Here is a 27,142-nt window from a genome sequence, read left to right as displayed (position 1 = left end):
GTCTCACTTCCTGTTAAACCCCAGGTTTTTAATATATTTGCATAATGCCAGTCTATGGTTTCATTGGCTGCCCGCAAACAAGGTCTACTTTAGTTTCAGTTGTAGCTGAGGATTGGAAAAGTTTGGTTCGTGTTGTCGACATGTCGCTGTTTTCTGCGCTGCAAAAGCAAATCTACTTTGCTGCACTTCGAATGGACGAGGACTAACACTGAGATTAATACGGTAAAATCGACAGCATCATTAATGTTCGTATCACTGTGTATCAAGCCCTGAGGAAGATCCAGAGCTGAAATTCAGATCTTTTGACACACGCTGTAAGCGATAGACCAATCACTACAGACTAGGCCGTCTGACCAATCAGAGCAAAGTAGGCCCTCAGACAGAAGGGGTTTAGAGACTGAATCGTCGAACGAACTGTTTTAGACACTGTGAGAAAAGAGGTGATGCATGTAAATCTATTGACCTCCAAAACAAAATTAGGAGCCTTTAAAATAACATAATAAGGGCACTTCAATATACACAGGTTCTAAACAACAGCAATATTTAGCTAATGATGCACCGATCTTCATCTGCCACATTCAAGATCACGCACCACTAATATTCAATGAGAAATCCTGGGTTTTATAATAAAAGATTTTATGATCTTTTCCAGAATTTACAGACAACCTTGGCAATGGAATAATCACATTCTCTACTTTCAAATATGTACATACATTATGCTTGGATTTTGAGTAAACTTTGTAAAAAAAAAAAAAGTGTTATATTATAGCAAAATTGTGTACGTCTCATTTTACAACTATTAAACTGTTAATTGCATCCATGAAAATTGCTCTAAATATTGTTACGAGCCATTATCATTAGTTATCATGTGGTTTGTTTGTGTTTACCTCAGTGAGGGACTGCTGCGGCTGTTCTTCAGCCCCATGTTGTTGCGAAGAGCGCTCTGGTTCTTGAGGGCCTCGTCCCAGACGCCCATCCCTCCTCCCGAGGGGCTTCCACCACCACCCACCTTTCCATCCAAAGACCCAGATGCTCCCCACAACGAAGAGGAATCACTCCACTGCAGAGAGAGACATTCATCATGCATTCATTTTGATTTTCAGGACTGCACACCTGTGATGTCTGTGTGTGTGTGTGTGTGTGTGTGTCGTACCCTCTGCTGTTGCTGGACTCTATGCTGCTGTTTGTGCATTCTCTCCGCCTCCGGCTGGATGTCCAGGAGGTTGTGGGGTTTGGTCTGCTTTCCCAGCCCAGGGATGGGTCCTCCGCTCCAGCCCGACCCGGAGCCCGAGGAACCCTGACGCGGAGCCTGCTGGAGCAACTTCATCAGCAAATCCTGCTGCTGGGAAAAACAGAAACAGCGGTATGAAAAAAAAGAAAGAGAGAGAGTATGATAGAGACCAAAACAAAATTAAATTTACACTACTGTTCAAAAGCTTGAGTTTTTTGAAAGAAGTCTCTTATATTTTCTTAAGGCTGCATTTATTTGATTAAAAGTACAGCAAAAGCAGTAATATTGTGAAATATTATTATTACAATAAAACTACAAACTGTTTTCTATTTGAATATATTTCATAACGTAATTTATTCTTGTGATCAAAGCTGAATTTTCAACATCATTACTCGTCTTCAGTGTCACATGATCCTTCAGAAATCATTCTAATATGCTGATTGGATGCTCAAGAAACATTTATGATTATCACCAATGTTGAAAACTGTTGTGCGGCTCACAGTGTGAAAACAATATAATATATATATATTTTTTTTAAATTATTTTTTGATGAATAGAAGGCTCAAAAGAACAGCATTTATTTGAAATATATATATATACATATATAGACAAAGGTAAAAGATTTTAATGCATCCTTTGTAAATAAAAGTATACATTTATTTGAAAATAATCAACTTCTCAAATTTTGAACGGTAATGTATTTGAGATTATTTTAATATGACACCACACACCTGCTTGCGCCTATAAAGCTCGTCCTCTTCTCTCCTTTTCTGCTCTTCTCGCCTTTTTTCATCCCTCCGTTTCCTTTCCTCTTCCTCACGCTTGGCCCTGAGTTCAGCTTCTCTTCTGTCATGTAGCTGAGACACAACAAACAGGAGAGGTTTTAAGTTCAGTGCATTCCCTCAGATCACCAGCAGAGGCCATCCGTGTCAACTCTTACCTTCTGAAGCTGTTCTAGAATTGGACCCTGAGTTGAAGAATTCATTAAGTCCCATAGACTGGCCTCACCGCCTGCTCACAGAAAAGAGAGAGAGGGTGAAAATGGTTTTGTTTATTTTCCAAGTGCGAGTGGAAAGGAGGGGTTTAGAGACTAAATATTAAAAGAAACCGTTCTAACACTCTTTAAAGGGGCTATATGCAACTTTTCCCCCAAAATAAACGTAACAATAGCCTTTTTATTTGACCATTTATGACTCAAACATCTCCTGATGAGCATACTGACACCTTGTCCGCTCACAGTGGGTGCACCTATAAGCCTGTATCCTATTTTTCCTATTTTCTGTCGGGTCGGATTTTTCCCGCGCTGTCTGCGAATGTGACGTCAAGCGCGTTCATGTTAAACGTTTCAGATCACTCTGCCACCACCGCTAGTCAGCAAGTAGCCTACACTCGCAAGCAGTGCAATGGATTTTGCGGATACACAGAAGAGACCCAGGACAACTCGGACACCAACAGTAACTCCACAGAAGACTAAAAAAGTTAAACCCCTGACAAGTGTAAAGTGTGAAGTGTGCACGTACGAGCGCACGCTGCGAGAGCGAGCAGAAAGGAAGAGCAGTTCTGTTTTTTGGCCACAGGTGTCAGTTGCGAGTTTAAATTTCAGAAAAACGCATATAGCCTCTTTAAAGCTGCAGTCCGTCGTTTTTCCTCTTTGTCGCCATCTCTGTTCGAAATCTGCAATTGCAGTTATTCGCGGAATTATTAACTGTGCGTGGGTAGTAAATCGGCATGAAACTGCGCGGATGAACACAATGTATTGAGGAGAACTTGTCGCTGCCGCGTCGCTGTGGATACTGTACTGTCATCAGCAATCTCAGAGTATACTTTTTGAAAGTGTCAACATTAGAATTTTCATCGGGAAATCTCATCTGAACAAGTAAGTAACATTCACTTTTGTTCTGACCAAATTCGGGGGGTGGGGGGAAGCATTGCAGTAGCTATATCATGCTGATTAAATCTAACGATTGCTTATATCACGTCAAAACGTGAAAAATATATTTTTTCTGTAGCCACTCTGAAGTCCGAAGTCTTTGGGTTTTACAACTGGTGAATCTCCAGTTGTCACTGGTGATTGTCGCTTTAAAACTTTCGGGATCCGCCATACCAAGTGCTAAGCTAAATCTCCACCTCCATCATCCACACACGCAAGCCGGGGACTCCTTCTCTATGTGTACAGAAGTGACGTAATGACGCAAAGACATGCTCGAAATTCCCGCGGAAATCCACCAGTACCACTGGAATTAAAATTATTATTACAAGCTTACCGTTTTGAATCGAGGTAAGGCAGGCAGATCGTTTTGAACACTGGCTGGTTACGTTTTTTTTCAAAAATGTCTTTTTTGATATTTTTAAACCCAAAAATGTGCCGGACTGCAGCTTTAAGAAACGAGGTGATGTGCAACATACATAATGAGAAAATGTGTGTTTTTTGACCTTGGATGCATGTAAACCTATTGTAGGAGACCTCGAAAACAAAATTAGGCACCTTTAAAATAGCATAACAGGGGCACTTGTTATGTGTGTGTACCTGCTGGCTGTGAGGCTGAGGTATGCATGTCCCACATGGACCCTGTATCTGGCACTGACATCGACCTGTTTAACGAAGGCATCATACCCGGCTCTCCACACCTACACAGACACAAAAAAAAGCAGTATTAAACATGAAATGTACACAGTGGCACTGTAAAAAGACATTAACTCAATCACTCACCTGTTGATGAGCTGAAACAGCTGCTGTTGCTGCTGGTAAAGAGCCGTGGCAGCTGCTAATTCCTGCTGCTTCTTCAGCCGCTCCTGATCCATATTACCCTGAAACACACAGAAAGGTCAATAACACACATGACAGAGAGATCAGATACATGCATTTATTCATGAGAGAGACTCTAAAGAGACATGCATGAACACATTTATACACACACACACACAGACCAACTGTTTAAGGAAATCATGTTAGACATCAATACTTTAATGCTAGTTTAAGACCAATATATAACACCCTGCACACAATCCATGTGAACACAATTACAAATTTACACACACACACATTTGTAAACAAGCTTATTACCACTAGACCTAAAATAAGAACTAATAAACCAGAAAAACTTAACCCAGAATGCAAATAACCCCATGTAACATAACTCCCCGACATTCACCCCTCCACCCAGAGACTCACGATTGCCCCCCGGGGTGGTTGAGGGCGAAGATGGGCTTGATTCCTCACCAGGAGGGGCGGGGGGGAGGGGCCAGGGGCAAAAGGCACACGCCCCCACATCTTAATGACTTCCCCCAGCGGCTGAAATCCCTCATCACAACCACGTTTAACAAGCAGGTTCATGGCGAAATACCCCGCCTGAAACCATTCACACATTTCCACCGTACTGAACGGACCTGAGAGAGACGGAGCAGACAAAAGAGACGGTATTATAATCAAAGCACTGCTCCATATGCATGAGTTGACCTCCTATGAGAGAGTGCGTGCGTACCCTGAATCTCTCCTTGCGGGTCTTTGTAAAACCATTTCATGGCAGAGTCATGGGAGAGAGGAAGAGCAGAGGCTGTGTTTCTGCTCTCCTGAAGAGTCTGGGTGAAACACTCTTCCTCTAGAGATGTATCCTGCAGCGCTGCCACCATCTTCTCTGCCTCCTACACACATAAATCTCCATCAAAAACCTTTTCGCTATAATGTAAGTGTGCTATAAACAATGTCATTTATCTAAATGTGGGACATATTCTACACATTGTGCATTTGTCGATTTATAGTGTTAATCCAGGTTTCTATATTCATTTAGCTTTACATGCCAATTTTCTCTCTGACTGAGATTTAAACAGACGGTTTAACTAATGCACATTTAAGACCTTTGTATGCAAATAACCATGTTGTGAAATAACCCTCTCATATGTGAAATGGTTAAAGGTGCAGTATGAAATATTGACAGCTAGTGGTTAAAATAGGAAATGCAGTCAAAATTCAAAATATTGGAGAGTTGTTTCTCAACCATTCTCCTCAGACTCGAATCGACGCTCACGCGGGTTGCCAGATTGAGGACACGCAACAGGAACGAGCGAAATTAACAATGAAACCCGACGAGTCTTACATTATAAGCTGATCGTCTAATGTATACGTTTGCAATGTTTTTATTGCTAAGACTTTTTGGGTCGTGTAGAATCTGCGATCTCAGACCCAGTTTGTTTACTGGATTTCATTGCGGTGTTTGCCGCCATCTGGCAACCCAGCGTGTCGAAATACTATTGGGTAAATTGGCAGCGGGCGGGACCACAGAGAACAAAACAAAAACCGACAGTTCAAAGTAGAATGACTGGATTTAGCATTGCTTTACTTAGAAACAAGTATTTTAACTTAAATCTCTGCAAACATACTAAGGTATTTTTATGCTTAATGACACGTTTTTGCAGCAATTGAATTCTGTTATGTTTTATAATATCTGATCTGTTACTCTGAGAACTCATTTTCTGTGGTACCTGTTGCAGGTGCTTCATGCCCTCATCATCCTCAATATCACCCCCCGGCGGTGGGAGGTCAGTAGCAGCAGAGGACGAAGAGGGAGGCGATGAAGGCAGACTGGAGGAGGCACTGGGGCTCAAATCTAACATGGCCTCTGATAACACTACAAAAAAAGACAACACAAATTAAGTGTCACCCATTCATCCAGCTGTAGGATAATCAATTTAAAAAAGGGCAATAAAAAATGTGTTATTTGTACCTTCACTTGGTAATTTGTTGGGAATGGAGGGGACAGGCTGAGGCTCCTCTAGGCCAGAGGGGGCAGCAGAGGGCAAAGCCTCAGGGACAGGAGCAGGAAGAGAGGGAGGGAGAGAAGGAGGAGGGGAAGGAGAAACCGCTTTCACTTCAGTTTCAGACACTGGAGCGAAGTCAATGACATCTGTGGAAAGCAAGGTAGATACACTTATTTAAAATCATGAATAAGTTAAATGCATAAACAATAAAAAAGGTAAATCTCAGACAACTTCAGAGTATTTTGGTCTACAAAGAAGTCAAATTTCAGTCTGTTCATCACACAAAGCAATGATATTAATTTTTGCAAGAACTGTGCTTCAAGCGTTTCTTTTTTCCCCCATTTCTGTTCCCACCTTTCTCGTTTCTTACAGCACCAGTGCCGTTGTTCTTCTCTAGATTAGCACAGTCCTCTTCCTCATCCTCCAACCCCTGGAACTCAAACTCCTCTTCTAGAATGGGGTCTCTCGGACCCTTCTAAGACAACAGGAGAGAAGAACAATGTACAGAAAAAAAATAGATCAGAAGTCAAGTCAAGTTTTATTTATAGAGCACAAGTTTAACACAACCTTAGTTTATCCAAAGTGCTTTACAATACAATAAAATAAATCAATAACAATAAAATAAAGAGAAAAAAAACAGAAATGGAGATAAAAATCAAGAATCAAAATCATTCAATGTATATGCATAACGTATACCAACTAATTAAAAATACATACACAGCATCACTCGAACGCAAGAGAGTAAAAATAGGTCTTTAAACTGGATTTAAAAGCATCCAGTGTTGGAGAGGCCCTGATGTTTAAAGGTAAAGGGGCGACTACAGAGAAAGCTCGATCACAACGAGAAGCGGGACAGATAAAAGTAACCGATCACAAGATCTTAGTGACCTAGGCTGCGTTTACACTTGCCATTAACATGCGATCACCGTGATCCGATCAAGCAGATCGGATCATAAGCCAATCAGGACACGGTGCGTTTACACCCCAGGGCTTGACATTAACTTTTTGAGGCACTTGTCCTTCGGACAAGTTCATTTGTGTTTCACTTGTCCATGCACAAAAGTCACTTGTCCGGGTAAAGATTTATAATTTTATAATTAATTTTTTTGTGTTTTGCTAAAGCAGAATTTGAACAAACCATTGAAAGCATCCAAACACTATCAATATTAATAAAATTCAGTTGAAACAGTAGAAAGGAACGTGTCCCAAGATTAGAGTTCCCCTTCAACAAGAAATAAGGATCTCCAGACTCCATAATACAAAGTAATACTTTGCACGCTGGTGTGCAGTGTATCACCAGAGGTAGTGGTGACTCTTGGTGTAAAAAAATTAAAAAGGTGACTTGTTTTTGGAGCTTTTCCTGGCGTTTGGCCGGGCTGCGGAGCCTGAAAAAACATCACTCTCCACTCCAGTCTCCACCACTGTTCTTTGAGGCAGGTAGAACGACTCCTGATTGGCCAATCAAAGCATTCTGAGTTGGATGCTGGTTCAACGGATTGTGGGGGAAAAAATGTTTTGTTTGAAATTTTACTTGTCCAGTGGGACAACTAATTTTCAATCCCCTTCTCCCGGACAAGCCTTAATGTCGAGCCTTGCACCCGTCCACACCAAGTGTATCTGGATAACAGATCGGATCTCACATTCCCGCGGGGAAAAAAATAAAATAAAAAAAAATAAGGATGGCTCCGGTGCAAAGTCGACCTGAAGTGGTGGGTTTTCTTTTAAAAACAGTTTTCAGTCGGGGAACATTTTACAAATCTCGCAAAATTAAGAGGCTGCAAGTACTAATAATGTGGGCCGATGCCGTAATGGAAACGGTACAGAGAAACGTATGTGTCCGAGAAATGCGCGTTCTTTACAGAAAATTAATGGTTCTGCAATTTTAGGGTGCGAAGGAAAACATTTCAGTATATTTGCGATGTACTTTACACTCGACTGTATCGCAAAACCACACAGAGAGGAGGGGGAATAATGACAGTGTGACGGGGGTTTGTGTGACGTCCACCTGTGAATGCCGACACGATGGCTGGATTGCGTTTACATTACACTGAGATCCGAACACAAAGCGTCCTCGACTACCTCCGAACCTGGACACGCTGATCGGATTACATTCCCATCAGAAGCGCGTTTACACTCGTCTTTTCAATGTGTATGTGGACAACATCCAGATACAGGTCGCATGTTAATGTCAAGTGTAAACGCATGTAATTGTGAATTACGCCCGTTTCACAACGCAGTTTTTTTTTTGGCCGTGCATGTTAATCAATGCATTCACACCAGAAGCAGGAGCAGCGTTAAATTTTAGAGGGCAATTAAATTTTTACTTTAACTCAATTAAAGTAAAAGCACGCTTTTGATGGACAAAATAAATATGATTTCACACAAAAAGTGCCCAAAATGCACAGATCTTGCATGTCTATTGTGTTTTAACAAGAACTGGAGTAGGCTATGTCAGAAAAGAAAATGAACAAAAATATTTGTAGAAAATTTTACCATTTAAACTTTTAAAGTATATGGTGTTTTATTTTATATATATATATATATATATATATAAAGTGGTTAGAAAGGCAGGTCAAACCAATGAAAAATCAGAATCGGCCTAGAAAGGTGTAATCGGTGCATCTCTAAGTCATTAGAGACATTACACCGCCGTCGGTGAATGAATGAGTGAGTGAATGGGTGAATGTGAGGCAATATTGTAAAGCGCTTTGGTGGCCATTGGGTCTGTGAAAGCGCTATATAAATGCAGTCCATTTACCATTTACCATTAGAGACTAGATCTTATGGTCTCACCTTAATACACATAAACGCTCCAGAAGAATCAAAGGTTCCCATTTCTCCATCTTCCTCATCAGTGCACCACTCTGGCAGACCGTCTCGCTCATCTTCTGCTCCATCGCTGCCTGTTCTTCTTCTGCCTCCCTCAGTCCCTCCATCCCGGAAGTCGAAGTCAAACTTCCTGCGGCGAAGTGTTTCACCTGGACCAGTGTGTTCCCGCCAACCAGCCGAGCGAGGACCACCATCTAGGAAAGAGAAGCACAAGTTTTACGTCTGTACAATTTTTTATGTTTAAACAAATAATAATATTCTCATTCTGCATTGAGTTAGTAGTAAAAATATGCTTGTGTTATTCTCATAAATTGTCGTACTTTGACGCTGTGCTAAGCTAAAAACGGTTAGCATTTTAGTCTCCTCTAAATAAAATCACATGCTGTGGCCTTAAAAATATCATATCAGTTTTGTTGATCAGTATCAGGTGGCAAATAAGTGTAATAGTTTCTTTTGTATGCAATGGTGTGATTAATCTGCTACAATAATAAAGATGAATTTGACAGCATTATTTATTTTTTCAAGATTTCTCTAGATATCGCTTGAAAAACCTGATATTGTGACATCCCTAATTGTGAAATATTATTACAATTTAAAATAAATTTCCCCCTTTATTGTCATCTTTTATGAATTTAATGCATACTTGCTTAATAAAAGCATTCATTTCTTTAAAAAAAAAACTGACCCCAATCTTTTGAACAAGTAGTGTATGTTTAACATAACACAAGCTCTGCTTACACATGATACATCTAAGGTGATCCACTAACAAGTGGTCAGCCAAGACCTAGGGTGTGTCTCAATCCGCTCCCTAGTTCAATAGTCAGGGCACTGATCATAGATCATACTAAAGGCCGCCTCAATCTCAAAATCCTTCCAGTGCACGGAAACATTAAAAAGTCCCACAATGCACCGTGAAAACCAGGGAGCATCGATGCTCACGTTCCCTTAACAGAAGTTCTAAAGCAAAAAAAAACTAAAAAAAACTACATTTAATTATATTTCAGCATAAATATGCATCACTAGACGGGTACTTAACTATCTAGATGCATTTATAAATAATTTACAGCTAAAAAGTTGCTGGTATATGTAAGAATCAAAGTATTTATCATAAATGTACTTTAAATAACATTAGAAATATAAATATAAAAAAACAATATCAGTTCTGCTGTTGTTCATAAATACGTTGTCATGTTACTATCAGTGTCCCAATGTGTAGTGAGCAAAGGTCCTTACTAGTGCCCGAATTCACGGCCTAGGAAGCTGATTGAGACACACCTCAAGTTTTAACTAGGGGTTTTCCAATGTAAAATACACTTCGTAAATAATCTTTATGGTGAACCATTTCCTTTTAAAGGGATAGTTCACCCAAAAATTTAAATTAGCCCATGATTTACTCACCCTGAAGCCATCTTAGGTGTATATGATAATATTAGGTGTATATGATGTTTCAGACGAATACAATCAGAGTTTTATAAAAAATAAATAGTCCTGGCTCTTCCAAGCTTGAAAATGGGACTGAATGGCAGCACCATTTTTTTAAAAAGTCCATTTAAGTGCATCTATCCATCATAAAAGTGTCACAAACGGCTCCGAGGTGTTAATAAAGGCCTTCTGAAGTGAAGCAATGCGTTCTTGTAAGAAAAATTTCCATATTTAAAACTTTATCGACTAAAATAACTAGCTTCCGGCAGACGGCACCAATTCACTCCCACAAACATTCACAAGCTTTTCATCATTTTTGGGTGAACTATCCGTTTAATGCCGAGTGTAAGTGTGATGTGTAATGTGTTACCTTCTCTTCGTAAGCCAGTGATTCTCCAGCTGCCTCCAGCCTCTGCCGCTTCCTCCTCCTCCTGTTCCTCTCTCAGCGTGCGCCAGTTGTCGCTATCAGAGCGCATGAACTCCTTTCTGCCAACTGGAGCTGCTTCCTCAAAACCCAGACGCACAACGTCCCTCCGCAGAGGTTTCTCAAAACGCCGCTCACTTCTGCAGAAAGAAGAGCGAGAGAGAGAGCTTATCAAGATGGCTTCTGATTTGCTTCAGTAGGCCTCTTAATCTCGATTGTGTGCGGATAAAATTAAGTGGATTTTTATATTTATCGAGATGAGAGCTAAAGAAACAAACTGAGAAAACTACTACAAAAAAATATATAATATAAAAATAGGTGATGAAAAAAGACTTAATGACTTAATTTATAATAATGTTTAAAAAAAATGAGAAAATAAAAAACAAAACAAATTTTTAAATAAAATAAAAAAAAACTAAAAAAAGTTTTAAACAGAACACAACAAAACAAAAATGGTAGGGAAATTAAATGTATAATAATTATTTTTTTTAAATAAAATTTAAAAATGAAAACAACAATGGTAGGGAAATTAAATAATTTATAATAATGTAAATAAATGTTTCATAAAAAAAAAAAAAATTTAAACAAAACACCACAGGTAGGTAAATTAAATTATTTATAATAATGTCAAATAAATTCTAATAAAATATATACTAAAAAAAATAAATAAATAAAAAACACAACACCACAAAAATGGGAATACCTGTCATCCCAGCTCTGGCTGCGATGGATCTCTCGAACGCCACGACCAAAACCAGCCTCTACTTCCTCACTGCTTCTTTGGTAGAATCCGCCCTCTGCTCTTCCTCGACCTAAACACACGACATAAACTTTACCATCTCCGCCAATACATGAATCGTTTACACACACACGTACACATAAATAGATGAGCTTGCCTCGACCGCCTCGCACGGTGCCTCTGCCTCGAGTCACCCCAGCTGGGGCGGCTCCGCCCCCTTTACCCATGAGCCTCAGCACAGCCACACTGTTGACAGACATGGAGAAATTCCTCTGCAAAGAAAAAATACACAAGGAATGAAACCAGGACCTCACCAAAAACAACAAGATCGGTGTAGATCAAAATCACTGTAGTGCCAAAGGAGTTTTTATATATACAGTATATATTTATATACACACACACACACACACACACACACACACACACACACACACACACACACACACACACACACACACACACACACACACACACACACACACACACACACACACACACACACGAAAAATTATTCAGACACCTTGCTATCCTCACTTAAATAAATTAACTAGTGTCCTGCACCCACTAGTAAAAAAAAAAATATCAACGAATAATTTTAGGTTTTACTGTGTGTGTGTGTTTACAACTTCTGAAAACTGTATCCTCCCCACCTCGGATTACTTTCACAGGATAGTGTGTGTGTGTGATGCATGTCTAATCAGCCCGAAGCTCAAAACGCCAGACGTGTAAGTGTGCACTTCTCACCTGCTCCTCTTCAGTGAGAGCCAACAGTGCCAGTGGCTGTTGAGGCTCATCCTGCAGAATAGTAGCAAACTCCTTATCCTGCATTTCTTCAGGGACCTGAAAAAAAACACACACACACACACACACACACACACACACACACGATTAATGACTCAATCCACTGTTGCAAATGACTGACTGAAAATATCAGTAAAGTCACACTTGCTGGACAGAGAAACATGAAAGGTTTGGACTGTGCTTATCCGAGTCAGGTTTAACCCTTCTCAAATATTTGAGCAAGTTCTCCTAAAAGGCACTGCATCGAGCGAACACCACACGAAGCGAGCAACTGAACCAATTCACAAAAGGGCCTTTCCTTACGGCTGTTTGAGAAGTGAACATTACATTGCTGTTAAAATGTTTGGGGTTGGCAAGTTGTTTTATGTTTTTGAAAGAATTTTCTGATGCTCCCCAAGGCTGCATTTCCCAAAAATAGAGTAAAAACAGTAATATTGTGAAATATTACATCTTAAAATAACCATTTACTATTTTAATAATTTAATTTTAAAAAAATTCCTGTGATGCAAAAATGAATTTTCAGCTTCATTACTCTTCAGTGTCACATGATCCTTCAGATATGCTGATTTGATGCTTATTGTGCTGATAAATATTGTTGTGAAATCCATGACACTTTTCTTATAATTAATTTATGAACTGAAGGTAGTGTTTTTTTTTTTTTATGGAAATCTTTTGTAACATTATGATTAGTTTTGCAAAATCATTCTACAATTGCATCTAACATACAAGTTTGCAAATGTGTATTCATTTTTGTTATTTCCGTCCTAAGGAACATTAAAGGTGAACTATGCAGGTTTTTTACCTTAACTGAACAGCTTCGGAGTCATTGAAATGGTTATATTACTTTTTTCGGGTTGAATGGTGGTCATCTCGCAGGAAGTATCGCATGATATCAGGTCTCGCGATGTAACGAATTGCTTTACGTCAAAAAAAGATCTGCTAAAATTCTGTCATTACTGCGCTCCCTCACGTTGTTCGAACCCGAATGAAGACGACGTTGTAAAGAATGTCCCGCCGGCTTCGATGTCGTTGATCTACTAGCCTCTGGTATCTGAGAGTCGTATACAACGAGTTTTTTTCGACAGTGTTGTCAAATATCTATTCCGAAGCTGTAGGGGGAGCTCTATAGAGAAACCTGCGAGCAAAAGGCGAGAATACAGCGAAGAAATTCCCGAAACTGCATAGCCCTGCTTTAAGTTTGCACGACGACGGTAACATGGCTATGAACTAGGTAACTTTTAGATGTAACAAGCAAATCAATTTGCCTAAAAAAAATAAATAAATGTTTCCACAATAGAGAGCCTAAAAGTTCCTCCTCTTCCGGTGGACCACCATGTGACCTTATTTCGGAAAAATATTGTATAGTAGTCAATGGCAAGAGACAACAAATATTTTGATCACGTTTGAACTGTGCCCTGAATTACACATATGATGTTTGTCAATTTAAAAGATACATTTTAAAGTCAAGAAAGTCGCAGTTTGATGTAAAACTGTTGAGGTATAAGACTGTGAAAATACGTAATTACAAAGACTACTAACCGAAAAGACGAACGTGTGACGTCAAACCTTTTCTCTCAATGAATGAAGCTAACTTTACTGAAGCTAACGTCTGTCAATTTTTCTATAGTCTTATGTTATAATCGTAACGTTACGCCGTCATTCCTGAGTGAGTACCAGACTGCACACACACGAGCAACGGTGACGTACAGTGCGAGACGAGAGATGTAGTTCATTGAGCGATTTTCACATAAAACTAAACGTTACTCTTCTGTTTTATGACAAACTGTGACTTTCTTAATTATCTTTTAAATTGACAAACATCATTTGTGTAATTCAGGGCACAGTTCAAACGTGATCAAAATATTTGTTGTCTCTCGCCATACATATTTTTTCCGAAATAAGGTCCCATGAGCCGGAAGCGGAGGGGAGGGACTTAGGCTCTCTATACTGGTCCTACATAGAGACTTGAGTGGCTGGATTTCTTAAACACTTTTCAAACACATTAAAAAGTATTTACATCAAATAATTATGCTTGGTAAGTGCACACTGAATGTTTCTTCTGAAACAAAATAAACTATGGTAAATGATTAAGTCTCTACAGTGTATTTTTGTTGCAACAGAGATCTGGCACTGCCGTTGCCCATGGAAAGCTGTATGACTTGTGTCAGTACTGGCAAGACATTGTCTGCATTTTCAAGTCAACCAGTGGAAACATGTACTTGACACACTGCGTGTTAAACCTCAGGCCATGTGAACTCCATTAAAGACGTCCATTAAGAGACAGTAAGAACAGGTTAGAGAAGCTCACTGTTCTACAGCATACAGAAAAAAAAAAAAAAAAAAGCGTACAGAGTGACTTTTACAAACGTAAAAAAAATTATTTTCCTGCACTTAAAAACTTCAACTCCAATCACAGACGTGGAACGTGTGAACAATGGCCAATCAATCAGATGTGTTTGAGGCCTTGTTTACACGAGAACGCTCACAGGTAAAAATTTAAAAATATTTGATCAGAAGTGCCGTTCGTTTACACGGCGACGGCGTTTTTGGGGCTTAAAAACGCAAAAAAGTGAAACCACCCTCCAGAGTGGAGATCTTAATAACGCTCCACCGTTGCGTTCCCGTCTAAAGGGTAAAAACGCGAAAGTCTGCTAGACAGTGAAGGCACTGATCTGCTCACGGTGGCTCTCGTCGCGTACGCGTTTATGTCACAGGAATGCGCCAGTACAGGAAAACAACAACACATTATTAAACTAAAATATAGTATTAAACTCATTGACCAAAAAAAAAAAATTATAATTTTTGAGCGACACGCGAAGACCACCGAGGGTTAAAGCAGCAGCTTTACCGTATTAAACATGACAAACAGTGGTAAATGGCCACATTGCCACCTAGCTGCCTGGAGTGCACACTACATCGAATTTCACACACTTTTGCGTCACCATATGCACACAGATTTCCCTCCCATAACTCTCGTCTAAACGCAGAATAAAAAGTGATAACGCAACGCCACTTTTGCGTTTTCTCTTCAGATCGCTTCCGTGTAAACATAGCCTGAGTTAGTCAGAATCCACTCAACAGATCTCAAAACGACAGAGTTTTTGTTCAGCGAGAGTTGTTTCACGCTCACGAGTCCTTTCGTTATAACCAAGGCCTAAAATTAACACCAAACGTGAGTGATGATTGGCAATGCAGAGAATATGAAACTGTCAATCAGCAGTTGGTCGGTAACATTTTTATGAATTCTAACAATGCAATGTTGTGAGAATATGAACAAAGATGAATGACGCTCGGGAAAGTTGACGTCCACGAAAGTTTAAGCCTTCCCAATTTAAATATTCAAGCGTAAGAAGACGTGAAGGGGAACTCAATTCGTTATTTACGTGCTGTGTGGAAAGTTTTGTGCGCTACACATCCGAAGCGCACACCTAGTAAGCCAGACAGCGCACAAATACTGAATCGAGCTCTCATTCACATCTTATTGTACTTGAACGGGCATTTTTTGACACAATTTTGTGTGAATTTCGGCAAGCATCCAAGTAAACAGTCAGTTGTGCCTTGAGTGAACGCAAACAGTAGAAAGACAACATGTGTATGTCTTAAAGTGACATCAGATCAGCCTAATATTTCTGTTGCTGTCTGTGTTTTTAATGTTAATCAAACCAAGGACAAAAAACAAGCTTATTCTTTACTTTATTCAATGGCTCTACCTGAAAACTACAGTTTACTTCTTTTAATAAGGTTTTAAATTCATATTAGTAGTTTTAGCTGTGGTATCGAAATTGGAAAAGAGAATTGTTAACTTTCACCAGTACCTAAAATGTTGGTGCCATAACTGCCTTATAACGGTTTCATGGCCAGTAATAAATATTTATGGCCGGTAGACAGCTTAATTTATTATAATGGGAATTGGGAGTGCAGATTTGTGTACCTTGCTTTGCTTTGACAGCTTCGGTGATTATAAGGGCAGCGATCTTTGCTCGCTTTCTGTATATAATATACAGTATATCTTTCATGCTGCCAACTACACATTGCAAAGTTTCTGGATTTACAACCTCTTTAAATGCATGATTGAATCTGATTGAGAGTGATAACCATAGCTTATCTGGGGGGTCTGAAACTGTATGTCAAATGATCTGTGGAGTCTTGGGAGTGTAAATGCAAAATAATAGACCCGTCACATTTTCTATGTGATGCATTACTTTGTTGTTGTTTTTTTACACAATTTAAAACAGACAGTGATTATTTTTGTTTCATGAATAAATAGGATAAGTTAATATTACAAACGCTCGCAGTTCACATGGCTAGGGTAAAATGTTCATGACCGTGTTCATCCGCCACCACCATTTTTGACCCAGGAAATACCTAGCTAAATATCTAATAATGTCACACTTATGGTGCATAATCAAATGAAATCTACCAACACAAAGACTGTTCGTATGAAAATTGTATGATCAACTCATTCTGATTTCACTCAAATGACTTTTTATTACTTGTTTTTTTTTCTGTGAAACAAAAAAAGAAGAAGTTATTTAGTGAAATGTCCAGGCTGCTCTTTTCCATTCAATGGAAATGAAAGAGACCAGAGTCTTTCAAGCTCCAAAAAAGGCAATAATACAGCAGGATACCATAAAAGTAGCCCAATAAAGTTGTAGTCACACTAGCAAAATTGGAATCCATTGTGAAAACACACACACACACACACACACACACACACTAAATACCAGATTTTCATGGATTACTAATGAAATAACTGGATTTTGCCTGCGAAAATTCACAGAACAGCAGCAAATGTGACCATACCTTGTGAGTTAAATACTAAATCAAAAAGTTGTGTGAAGAACAGACCTCAAATTTAAATAATTATTGACTAAAAATCTTTACTTTCATACTTGCAATAGTCACTGTCTACTTTCACTGAATGGAAAAGAACACAAAGACATTTGGCTGGATAAATCCTAATTGAGGTCCACAGAACGAAGAAAGAAAAAAAAAAGAAAAGAAAAAATTGAGCATCATTTAAACTTGTTTTATACTTCTTTTTTTTGGTATAAACTGACAAGGTTGTTAGTTGATTTAAATCGGCCAAGTAAACATGAATAACAACCAGTGACAATAACCTTAAAATATCAAATTATGAGCTGATAAAACTATTTTTGTGTATATATATAAAATAAAATAAAAACTGACTATGATATTCGGACTTGTTACGTCATGAGGTAAAGATGAACACACTGAATGCTGGGATATCACCTAGGCTTAAAACTTATGCTAACAAAAACAAGATGTGTTTCAAGCATTTTCCCACCTTGTTTTCTTTGACATAAAGTGCTAGCATCTCCTCTCGGCCGTAACGGTACTCGGCCAACTTGTACTTTGGCATAGCAGGAGAGGCAGGAGGGGAAGACACACTGCCTCCACTGGAAAGTGCTCGAAGCCTGAGAAAGAGAGATACAAATCAGATCAACAGCAACAATCTGGAAGCTTCATTGAGAAATGCTCCAGTCTTGGCTATCGTCCAAGGACGGCCCTGACAATCCCGACTCTGTGTCCTGATTTATTTAGGATCTCTCACACCCATTTTCAACCGATATGCTGGTGCTGATGTTTGGACAGTGGAAACTGGTCAGTACTATGACAAGTTATCACATAATCACAAGTTGACTTGAGATATAAAAAAAACAAAAAACTAATATGATTCTGAATCTTTTTAGCCATCATGAGCTGCATTTAGTCACTGTTAGATGTTACACACACCTAATAAAAAAATACCAAACAGTAAGATTGGGGTCAGTAAGATTTGAAAGAAACAAATATTTCTATTTCGCATTCAGTTTATCAAAAGTGGCATTAAAAGACTTTTATGAAGTTATAAAATATTCCAAATAAATGCTTTTGAACTTTTTTTTTGATACTTGAACAAAGTATCCTGAAATTATTTTTTAAATCATATTTTCCACAAAAACATGAGGCAGCACATTTATTTTTAACATTGATAATAATAAGTTGAGCAGCAAATCATCATATTATAATGATTTCTGAAGGATCGTGTGAGACTGAAGACTGGAGCAATGATGCTGAAAATTCAGCTTTGCATCACAGGAATAAATTACATTTTAAAATATATTAAAGCAGAAAACAGATCCTTTAAATTGTAATATTATTTCATTATGATAATACTATTTTTGCTGGGGGGGAAACATGCAGCCTCAGTTAAACACAAGAAAAAAACTTTTGAACTATAGTGTATATTTTGTAATATTAAATTTTAGAAAATCAAGTGGCTGGAGTGTCAGATATTGTTTATAGGAACTGAACGAGCTTTACGTCAGACACTTACAGTATAAACAGCTCTGTTGATTATAATGGGAGAGATCTGCTTTTGTTTTGTGTCAGTCTCACCAGAGTTGTTGTTTTGACAACTTTACTCAGTGCTGACATTATCCCGCCTCCAGCATCTGACGTTCCTGATTTAAACCCAGCAGCTTTTACAGGCCAGTGCAAAGCTGTTTTTTCTGCCTGAAACCACTTTTCAGCGGTGGACGGGAAACCGCCTGAGGCACCTTGTCGGTGGAGAAGGGGTTGCAGAGCTGTTGGTGGCTTTGTAAACTTTACATAAATACTACCCTGCCGAGATAAGCTGATGAAGAAGGCTTTGAGGCAACATACCACCCCTGCATTGTACATGTCAAACCCAGGAATTCACTTTTGTTGGCCGAGGACCAACTATGCACAGAAGAGCCTTAGTTCAGCAGAGAACCACGCCTAACGGTTTAATTTCTGCATAATCATTTAGTGTGTGCCAAGAGGAGATACAGGGAAAGAAGGGGGTTGGGAAACAGGGAATTACGAGAGAGAGAGAGAGAGAGAGAGAGAGAGAGAGAGAGAGAGAGAGAGAGAGAGAGAGAGAGAGAGAGAGAGAGAGAGAGAGAGAGAGAGAACGAGAGAACGAGAGAGAGAGAGAGAGAGAGAGAGAACGAGAGAACGAGAGAACGAGAGAACGAGAGAGAGAGAGAGAGAGAGAGAGAGAGAGAGAGAGAGAGAGAGAGAGAGAGAGAGAGAATATGGGGAAGTAATGCTGGGGAAGATAGTTATAAGGATTATTCTAAGATATGATTAGCTCATAGCATGCTAAGTGGCAGATTTGAAGGTCACTGCACTGAAGTGGTTTTGAATGGAAAAATATATTCAAAAGTATTACAATAAATGATATACGGTACATAGAAGCTATTTTAGCCTGTGTGTTTGTTTGTTTTTTGCATGTTATTGCATTGCATCTCTCTTTATAGATTTTCAGATTCAGTCCATATTTACAAATAACTATAACCATGGTGCTCAAAAAACCTCTCTTATTATTATCAATGTAGAACATTTAATATTAAGAGAACAAAAACAAGGGAGTGTGAAAAATAGAGATCTGGCAACAAGAGAAAGAGACAATGAAATAGAAAGAAAGGGATTTTACCATTCTGGGCCAAAGTTAAGTGTTTCAGCAGTCATATTCTTCCTTCCTTCTCAGAGGTGAAAGTCTACACACACAAAAAACTGAACATGAGCATACAACCAACTCAAATATTTTGCAAGCACACTTCCCGTCATTAGTACACACAGATTATTTTATTACATTGATTGCAGTGTGCGCTGACATACTCAGGGCTCCAGATTAACAGAGCAGTAGCACCGGTGCCGGATTTTATTTTTTCTGCATTAATAAGTGCAAACTAAAAATATTACATGTTTATTTCTTGGAAATGCACATTTGAGAGTAAAACACTGCACTTGAGTTGAGATGCACATAAAATTAACTTTTTATTAACGACAGTAACACTTAAAAACCTAATTTTATCAAGGAAAATGTAAAAAAAAAATACGTTTTTGGTCATCACATTAAAAATAACATTTAAATTGACTAATATTTAGAGCTTTGAACAGCTGGAAAAAGTGAGAAGCACTTGAAAGTAAAAAGTGCTTGATTTTCACTCTCAAAAGGACGCATGAACCCTGAAATGAAAAATGTATTTCTATTTCTGCCACAATACCATGGTTACAGTTGCCGTTACTACATTAAATGCATTGTGAATGTTGGTGATTTGTGAAAAGCCTACTATAACTTGTTCGCTCATGGCACTATGTTTCTCTTGGTGTCCACGTCAGCGCTGTTTGATCTGATATCTATGGTTTATAACAGAGGATTCTGCACTGAATTTGAATGCTTCCCACTATATCTCGCAGCGCTGTTATAAATACTGCAGTGAATTTAAAGGATTAGTTCACTTTAAAGGACCATACACACATATTCAAATGTCTTTGTGTCAGTTTATCGTTTAAAATGCCCATTGCGTGTGTGTATCCTGGGTGTTGTAATATTAAAAAGCCTAAAAGAAAATTTTCGTCAGGATAGAAATGTTTTACTTTTCATAGAAGCGTGACCTTTTCAACGTAATTGCGTATTACGTGACGTCACGAACGCGCATCACAGAACAGAGCAAGGCGAGCGTTTGTGCTTATAAAACGTAAACTTTTTTTTTTTTTTTTTTTTTTAATGACTGAACGTTTCGCTAGATAAGACCCTTATTCATCGTCTGGTGTCGTTTAAAGCCCTTTAAAGCGGCACTGACACTGTCATTTGGACCTTGAACCGTTTGGTCGCCAGTGAAGTACATTATATGGAGAAATGTTTTCATCAAAAACCTTAATTTCTTTTCGACTGAAGAAAGAAAGACATGGACATCTTGGATGACATGGGGGTGACTAAATTATCAGCAAAAGTTTTTTTAAAAGTGAACTAATCCTTTAAACGCTTTCTCACTGGATCTCCCAGCGCTGTGTAGTAACAATGTCGCATGCTGAAGATTGGCCAGCGAGAAAACCTCTTCTGAGAGCGTTCTTGCGCTGTCTAATATTGGTCACACTCAGAGCTAATACACTGTTCGAACTGCGCAGCTCAAACACGAAGTGCGGTGTCGCTCCACTTTAGTTTTGTTTGCCGTTTGATGTTTTTATGCAGAGCAGATGCCAGCTCTTATCAGTAGGGCAATACAAAATTTAGTCGCAATGGCAAGAAAAAAGGTCGCAGTCTGGAGCCCTGATAATGCACACACAACTGCAAGACATATATATATGTGTGTGTAAACACAGCCATTCTTACCCTGTCCAGGGGAGTGGCGCAGGCAAGACTAGGCTGGACCAGGTCTGGGTGAGAGGGCTGAAAGGTGTGTGTGTGTGTGTGTGTTTCAGAGTAGCCAACTTAAGAGAGAACAGGGTTATAGCTGCCTTATTCAGGATGTGTGTGCAGGAGAGCAGAAATACAAAAGGTCAGAGATGGTACGAGCTCTCGTTCACAGCCGACGAAAACAAACAAATAAAAACAACTGGAGAACCAAAAAACAATGAACGAAAACCCTCTAAAATTAGTAATACCTGTTGGACTGCAAAAACTGCAGAGCTTTGATACTGACGTCTAAAGTCGATTGACTGGAAAAAACAAGAGACTAACAAACAAAAAAAGAGACTAATTTGTTGATAATACAGCTGCCAGAAGCAGTTAGGACCACAATAAGCTTCTCTCTTTCTCTATCTGTGTGTGTCTTTCTAACTCTTCCTGTTGTATTGGCAATGCTGTGTGGACCAGGTCCCAGCTGGTGACCCTCTCCTCACGCCGACAATCCCTCTCCCTCCTTTACCTGCAGGAGAAAAAAAGAAAAATTTTCAATATTGTGGACTAAATGCAAGTACGATAACCGAAGCTAGGGCTATAAGATATAAAAAAAGTCAATATATATATTTGCTATGCAAATTCAATAATGCTTTAAGTGTGTAAAATACATATAAATGATATAAAAAAACTAAAAATGAAGAAAAAGAAGAAAGCATCCCTACAACTTCTGACAGAGAACAGCTGGTTTATAGTGAAGTTACACAAAAAGTCATTTTAACTTAAGTGTAAACCAAACTACATCGGGTTTATTTAACAACAGACATTAAATATTAAGATGCAAAAATAAAACACTGCTTAGTCTTCACTGTATGACTTAAATATATACTGATTGAAAGTTATTCAGTCAAGAGCAGTGTGTGATTTTCTCTTCGTCTTTTGTTGTTCGATTAACATTAAGCCCACAGATGGAAGCAGGTTTATTAGGCTGCTGTCACTTTAAGAGTTGCACCAATATATTATTATTATACATGCACGCTTTCATTCTCAACTGATTAGTCAGTTTAAAGGGATAGTTCAACCAAAAATGAAAAATCATCATGTCATTAATTATTTTCTCAAGTCGTTCCAAACTCATAAGACTTTCGTTCATCTTCAGAACACAAATGAAGATTTTTTTTGATGAAATCTGGGAGCTTTCGGTTCCTCCACTGACAGCTACACAACTACCACTTTGTTTGACACTTAAAAAAAGTTCATCAAGAGATCGTAAACTAATCCATATGAATTGACCGGTTTAGTCTAAATTTTCTGAAGAGACTGGATCACATTATATGATGAACAGATTTTTTTCTTTTGATTTCAGACTTTTCCTAATCTTATTATCGTATTAAAGGGGTGGTATAATGCCCTTTTCACAAGATGTAAAATAAGTCTCTGATGTCCCCAGAGTGTGTATGAAGTTTTAGCTCAAAATACCTCACAGATATTTGTATATAGCATGTTAAAGTTGGTAACATTTTGAAGGAGAGCAAAAACACACCGTTTCTCTGTGTGTCCCTTTAAATGCAAATGAGCTGCTGCTCCCGGCACAGGGGGCGGAGCTACAACAGCTCGTGTCCTTTTACCTCACACAGACATGCACTGAAAATTTCAAAACCTTTTAGCCTTTATTTTATGTTCAATCCGGAGTCAGACAATGATAGAGAGACTCAAGAAGAAGCGACAACATGTAGAAGCAACAGGACATTTCTGAATGGTTAGTTGATGAATTTATGTAGCTTATGTGTAGTTATCTTCGAGTCATTGATTAGCATATTCTGTCATGATAATCTATAAATCGCGTTCCCGGGGGCGGGGTTTATGTACATTTTAGGGTTGGTGATGTCACTAACCCGGGAAGAATGTCGTGTAGTCCCTACCAGCCGTTTGTTGTAGTCCTTAAAAAAACGATTTTATTTAAAAGAAAATATCTTCCTTTGCTTTGAACTTTGAGCGTTGTAACTTTGCAGATGTTGTTTATGCTCAAACAGCAACATTACACACTAACTAAAGTTAGAAAAGTGAAATCATAATCAACCAGACCTTTAAAATCATTTAGTGATCATAAGCCATTACTATATGTACATTTGCAACATTTGATCATTTCTATATATCGTGCAGCCTTGAACTGAAGCCATTAAATCACAGAAAGGTGGAAAGTGCAGCTCTCTGTATCAAATTAAAGGCCAAGCGTGCATAAAAATAATATTTCTCCTTTTAAAAATATTCTGAAAGATATTGTCTTTAAGAAACGTGACCACAAACAAACCTAAATAGACCTGCCTTGGGGGAAACATGGTGTGTTATCTTAAAAACGGTTAATTTGTGGCAAAGTTCCCCTCAAGTTTCCCAGAAAGCCTATATTTTGGAAAGGGCAAGTGCGGCTGGATTTAAGCTAAAGCCTTTCTAGATTATTGACATCTGCACAGCACAACTAGAAGAGTTTGTGCAATCAGAAAAACATGGAGATGGAAAATAAACATTTAATTTGCACCCACAGATGTCATAGCAACAGAAATATCCAAGCAACCGAACAAACCGGTGAGAATAAATAGTATTCACTGGGGGAGTTAAACATAAAGCACACAACATGAGAATGCATGTCAGCCCAAGAACAACTGAAGACACCTGTAACTTAAACCTCAATTATAAATACATTAGTATGCTCATAATTCATTGCTGAACTACAATGTCATGTGAACAGCTGCCAAATAACAGCAAACAGCTGGTTCAAACAGGAGAGATTTGATTCAAAGAACAGTTTTAAAAAACTATTTAGCAATCCTACACGCTAATAAAGCCAAGCACATTAACAAATACATGTTTAACTTGTTTTATTATTCTTGATAAGGATACTAAAACAAGTTTTTAGTAATATCGATGTTTATAGTAACAACTAGTTTGTTGTTTGTCTTGATTCAGTTCAAGTTCATAAAACAAAGTCAAATTACAACTTTAATATAATTTGATTAACTACAATTAATTTACATACCTTGGTAAAAAAAAAAAAAAATGCTTTGACTTTATAAAGCGCTAGGCTAGTTATTAAAACTATCTTTCCTATCAATGCTGATAAAACTGTCTTATAAGGTGTTTTTGTTTACATGGATGTTCTTGATGTTAAGTTTTTAGATTGATATAACTATATATTATCAAGTTGAGCAAAGAGTTAGTATTTAAATCGGTTTTTCTTCTTTACATTGATGTTGACGTGGCATTGTCAGATGTCACGTTGACATATTTGTGACCTTTTGATGAAATGCTAAAACATTGTACACTTTTTTTTTTTAATTTAAATGTAGTGATGCTTTCTTTTCCCAGAAAGAATGTGAAAGTTTGACATATTGGTTATATTTTCAGTTAACTATATTTCAATAGAATTTAAATAGATTTCACACACTTATTTATTTATTTATTTCGAATTTATGCAAAAAGAGCATCCGACAAGAAAATAAAATAAAATCAAGTGGTAACACTTTACAATAAGGTTACAATAAGGTTCATTAGTTAATGTATTAACTAACATGAACTAACCATGAGCAATAAACATTTGTTACTATATTTGTTAATCTTTGTTAATGTTAGTTAATAGAAATACAGCTGTTCATTGTTAGTTCGTGTTAGTTCACAGTGCATGAACTAATGTGCACAAGATTTCAATGAAGTATTAGTAAATGTTGAAATTAACATTAACAAAGATTAATAAATGCTATATACGTGCAATTCATTATTAGTTAATGTTAACTAATGTAGTTAACTAATGTTAACAAACGAACCTTATTGTAAAGTGTTACCAATCAAGTTAAACATACAAATTATAATAATTAACAATAGTTACAGACAAAGACTTTCTTTTTTTAAACCATTGTCAATGTCCACATTGCATATTCGAAAAGGAGTGGGAAGAAGTAAAAAAAAACTAAAAGCAATAGCCTATACTTAAAGCAATATAATATCGTATATCGCGTTGTTGTTTTTTCTCTATCGTGCAGGCCAAACTTCTCTCCAATTGCTCAAACTTAACTTATAATCCTCGATTCTTTAACGTTACAAATCTGACAGTTCTTGCTTCAACGAGTCAATAAGCTGCTGGTTCGTCCGGATTCGGTCCAGTTCGCGAACCAATCGCTTAGACCCGTTCCGTGAATCGGTTCAACCAAATCACTGAGAAGATCCGACTCAAAAAGAAAGAGTCGTTCGCGAATGGGACATAACCACAACCAACCAACTAACTATTTTCCTCAATCCATTCATATTTGACATGTCCTCGCGCTCAACACAAACGTACGCCCAGAAAGACGCCTATTTTGTCACAGACAAGATGTCGCTGTCCAATACCTACTCCGTTGAATGACACCGACCATAAATAAGCAGATTTACGTCGTTTTTCTATCGATCGGAGGAGTTTAGAGGGGCGTCGCGAGCACGGGGGAGAGGGGAGTGTGCACGCGGCGCCCCTCCAAACTCCACTCCGGTGCTTCCCTTGGCCTTCAACCCACGGCCAGTTGCCTTTCCAAACATACAAAAGCCTCTCTACTTAAACCAGCACACTTTAGTCCCACTGAACCAAGCGCTGGTCTCTAATGCGCATTTGCTGCTCGCACACACACTGACCTTCCCCTTCCAAGCTTGCATAAAACTTAATGCAACACCCATCTGCCATTAAACGCTTCAAGGAGAGAGAGAGAGAGAGGCGCACAGTTGACACTGACCGTGTTTCTGGAGCTGTCGATGCGATTTTTACTGTCCAGTCGCCCCGTCGAACTCTACGATCTTCACTTTGGATGCATGTGCAGTTGTTTGTGTTCTGTGCTCCTTCCTCGAGAATCGTGTTCCGTTTTTTTCTGTTTTTTTGCTCTATCTCTCTCTCCCTCTCCAATGGTCGTTGCGTGTTGATGTCTAGTACGCTCTTGTTGTTTGTGTTTTAGGGAAGATGGCCGTCCTACTCGGTCATACCACGTGACCGGAGTGTCGCGTTGCTCTCAGAGGCGCGTGAAGATAGCGACCCCTAAAGGAAGACTTGAAATGACTACCGGAAATGCTTTGTCCATAATAAAAGTCACAATAATTACATTGCAAAAATTATTAAACCGAATTAATCAATCAATAAACAAACAAACACACAATTAATTAAATAAGCCTACCCATACAAATATTGTAATACTACGTACTACTACTACTAATAATAATAATTATTATTAGTAGTAGTTTTTTTTGTTTTCAACTGTAATCCTATCATTTTTTAGACAATAAAGTCTTACTTTTCAAGCTCTCATTGGATTATTTAACTTGTCTACTAACAATGGACATTTTTTTGTAATACGAAATGTCATGAACATGCCCATCATATTTCAAATTGTATTGTGCAATTATGTATCGTGTTTAATATCATTATGTGGCGGTGGGTCGGGATAAACATCTTTGGAATTAAATTCCTGTCTCTTTTCTCTTGATAAGACTAATTTCATAACGTTATGTACCATAAATAGACACACAATTCAATTACATTTTCACCCTTTTTAACATAATTTCTTCACATAGATATATCATATGTCTCGTATCATGCAAGCTCTTCACTTACACAAAATTTAAATCATTACTCAACAATGGGTTTTATTTTTATGTTCTGAGTTTTATTTTTAAGATGTCAGGAAAAGAGAGTCACTAAGGTAAAACCACAGCCGTTAAATATGTTTTTCAACGACTCTGGGTAACGGAAAAAAAAAAGTATTTGCCATAATTTTT

General features: G+C 38.2%; 1 protein-coding gene across 4 annotated transcripts in view; it reads right to left on the bottom strand.

Annotated features, from left to right (window-relative positions):
• Positions 1–26,370, bottom strand: part of gigyf1a (GRB10 interacting GYF protein 1a) — a 32,167-nt gene extending 5,797 nt beyond the window's left edge. The window contains exons 1-20 of one of the 4 annotated variants that reach the window (XM_079585658.1): positions 26,110–26,370; positions 21,350–21,884; positions 19,667–19,730; positions 17,510–17,639; positions 12,145–12,240; positions 11,558–11,672; positions 11,365–11,473; positions 10,608–10,801; positions 8,780–9,009; positions 6,341–6,461; positions 5,953–6,132; positions 5,711–5,856; positions 4,714–4,873; positions 4,404–4,618; positions 3,942–4,039; positions 3,759–3,859; positions 2,172–2,242; positions 1,963–2,088; positions 1,154–1,342; positions 888–1,060 (exon numbers count right to left, since the gene is read on the bottom strand). In XM_079585658.1, coding sequence (XP_079441784.1) covers positions 888–1,060; positions 1,154–1,342; positions 1,963–2,088; positions 2,172–2,242; positions 3,759–3,859; positions 3,942–4,039; positions 4,404–4,618; positions 4,714–4,873; positions 5,711–5,856; positions 5,953–6,132; positions 6,341–6,461; positions 8,780–9,009; positions 10,608–10,801; positions 11,365–11,473; positions 11,558–11,672; positions 12,145–12,240; positions 17,510–17,639; positions 19,667–19,701 — 2,489 coding nt within the window. In that variant the 5' untranslated portion in view covers positions 19,702–19,730; positions 21,350–21,884; positions 26,110–26,370. The remainder of the gene's footprint in view (positions 1–887; positions 1,061–1,153; positions 1,343–1,962; positions 2,089–2,171; positions 2,243–3,758; positions 3,860–3,941; positions 4,040–4,403; positions 4,619–4,713; positions 4,874–5,710; positions 5,857–5,952; positions 6,133–6,340; positions 6,462–8,779; positions 9,010–10,607; positions 10,802–11,364; positions 11,474–11,557; positions 11,673–12,144; positions 12,241–17,509; positions 17,640–19,666; positions 19,731–21,349; positions 21,885–26,109) is intronic. The other 3 variants (XM_079585660.1, XM_079585661.1, XM_079585659.1) reach the window with 3 other exon arrangements.
• Positions 26,371–27,142: the final 772 nt, after the last annotated feature.

The sequence above is a fragment of the Phoxinus phoxinus genome, assembly GCF_949152265.1.
Source record: "Phoxinus phoxinus genome assembly, chromosome: 2".
Classification (NCBI taxonomy): domain Eukaryota; kingdom Metazoa; phylum Chordata; class Actinopteri; order Cypriniformes; family Leuciscidae; genus Phoxinus; species Phoxinus phoxinus.
The sequence above is the reverse complement of the archived record's forward strand: the minus strand, read 5'-3'. Positions and strand labels throughout refer to the sequence as shown.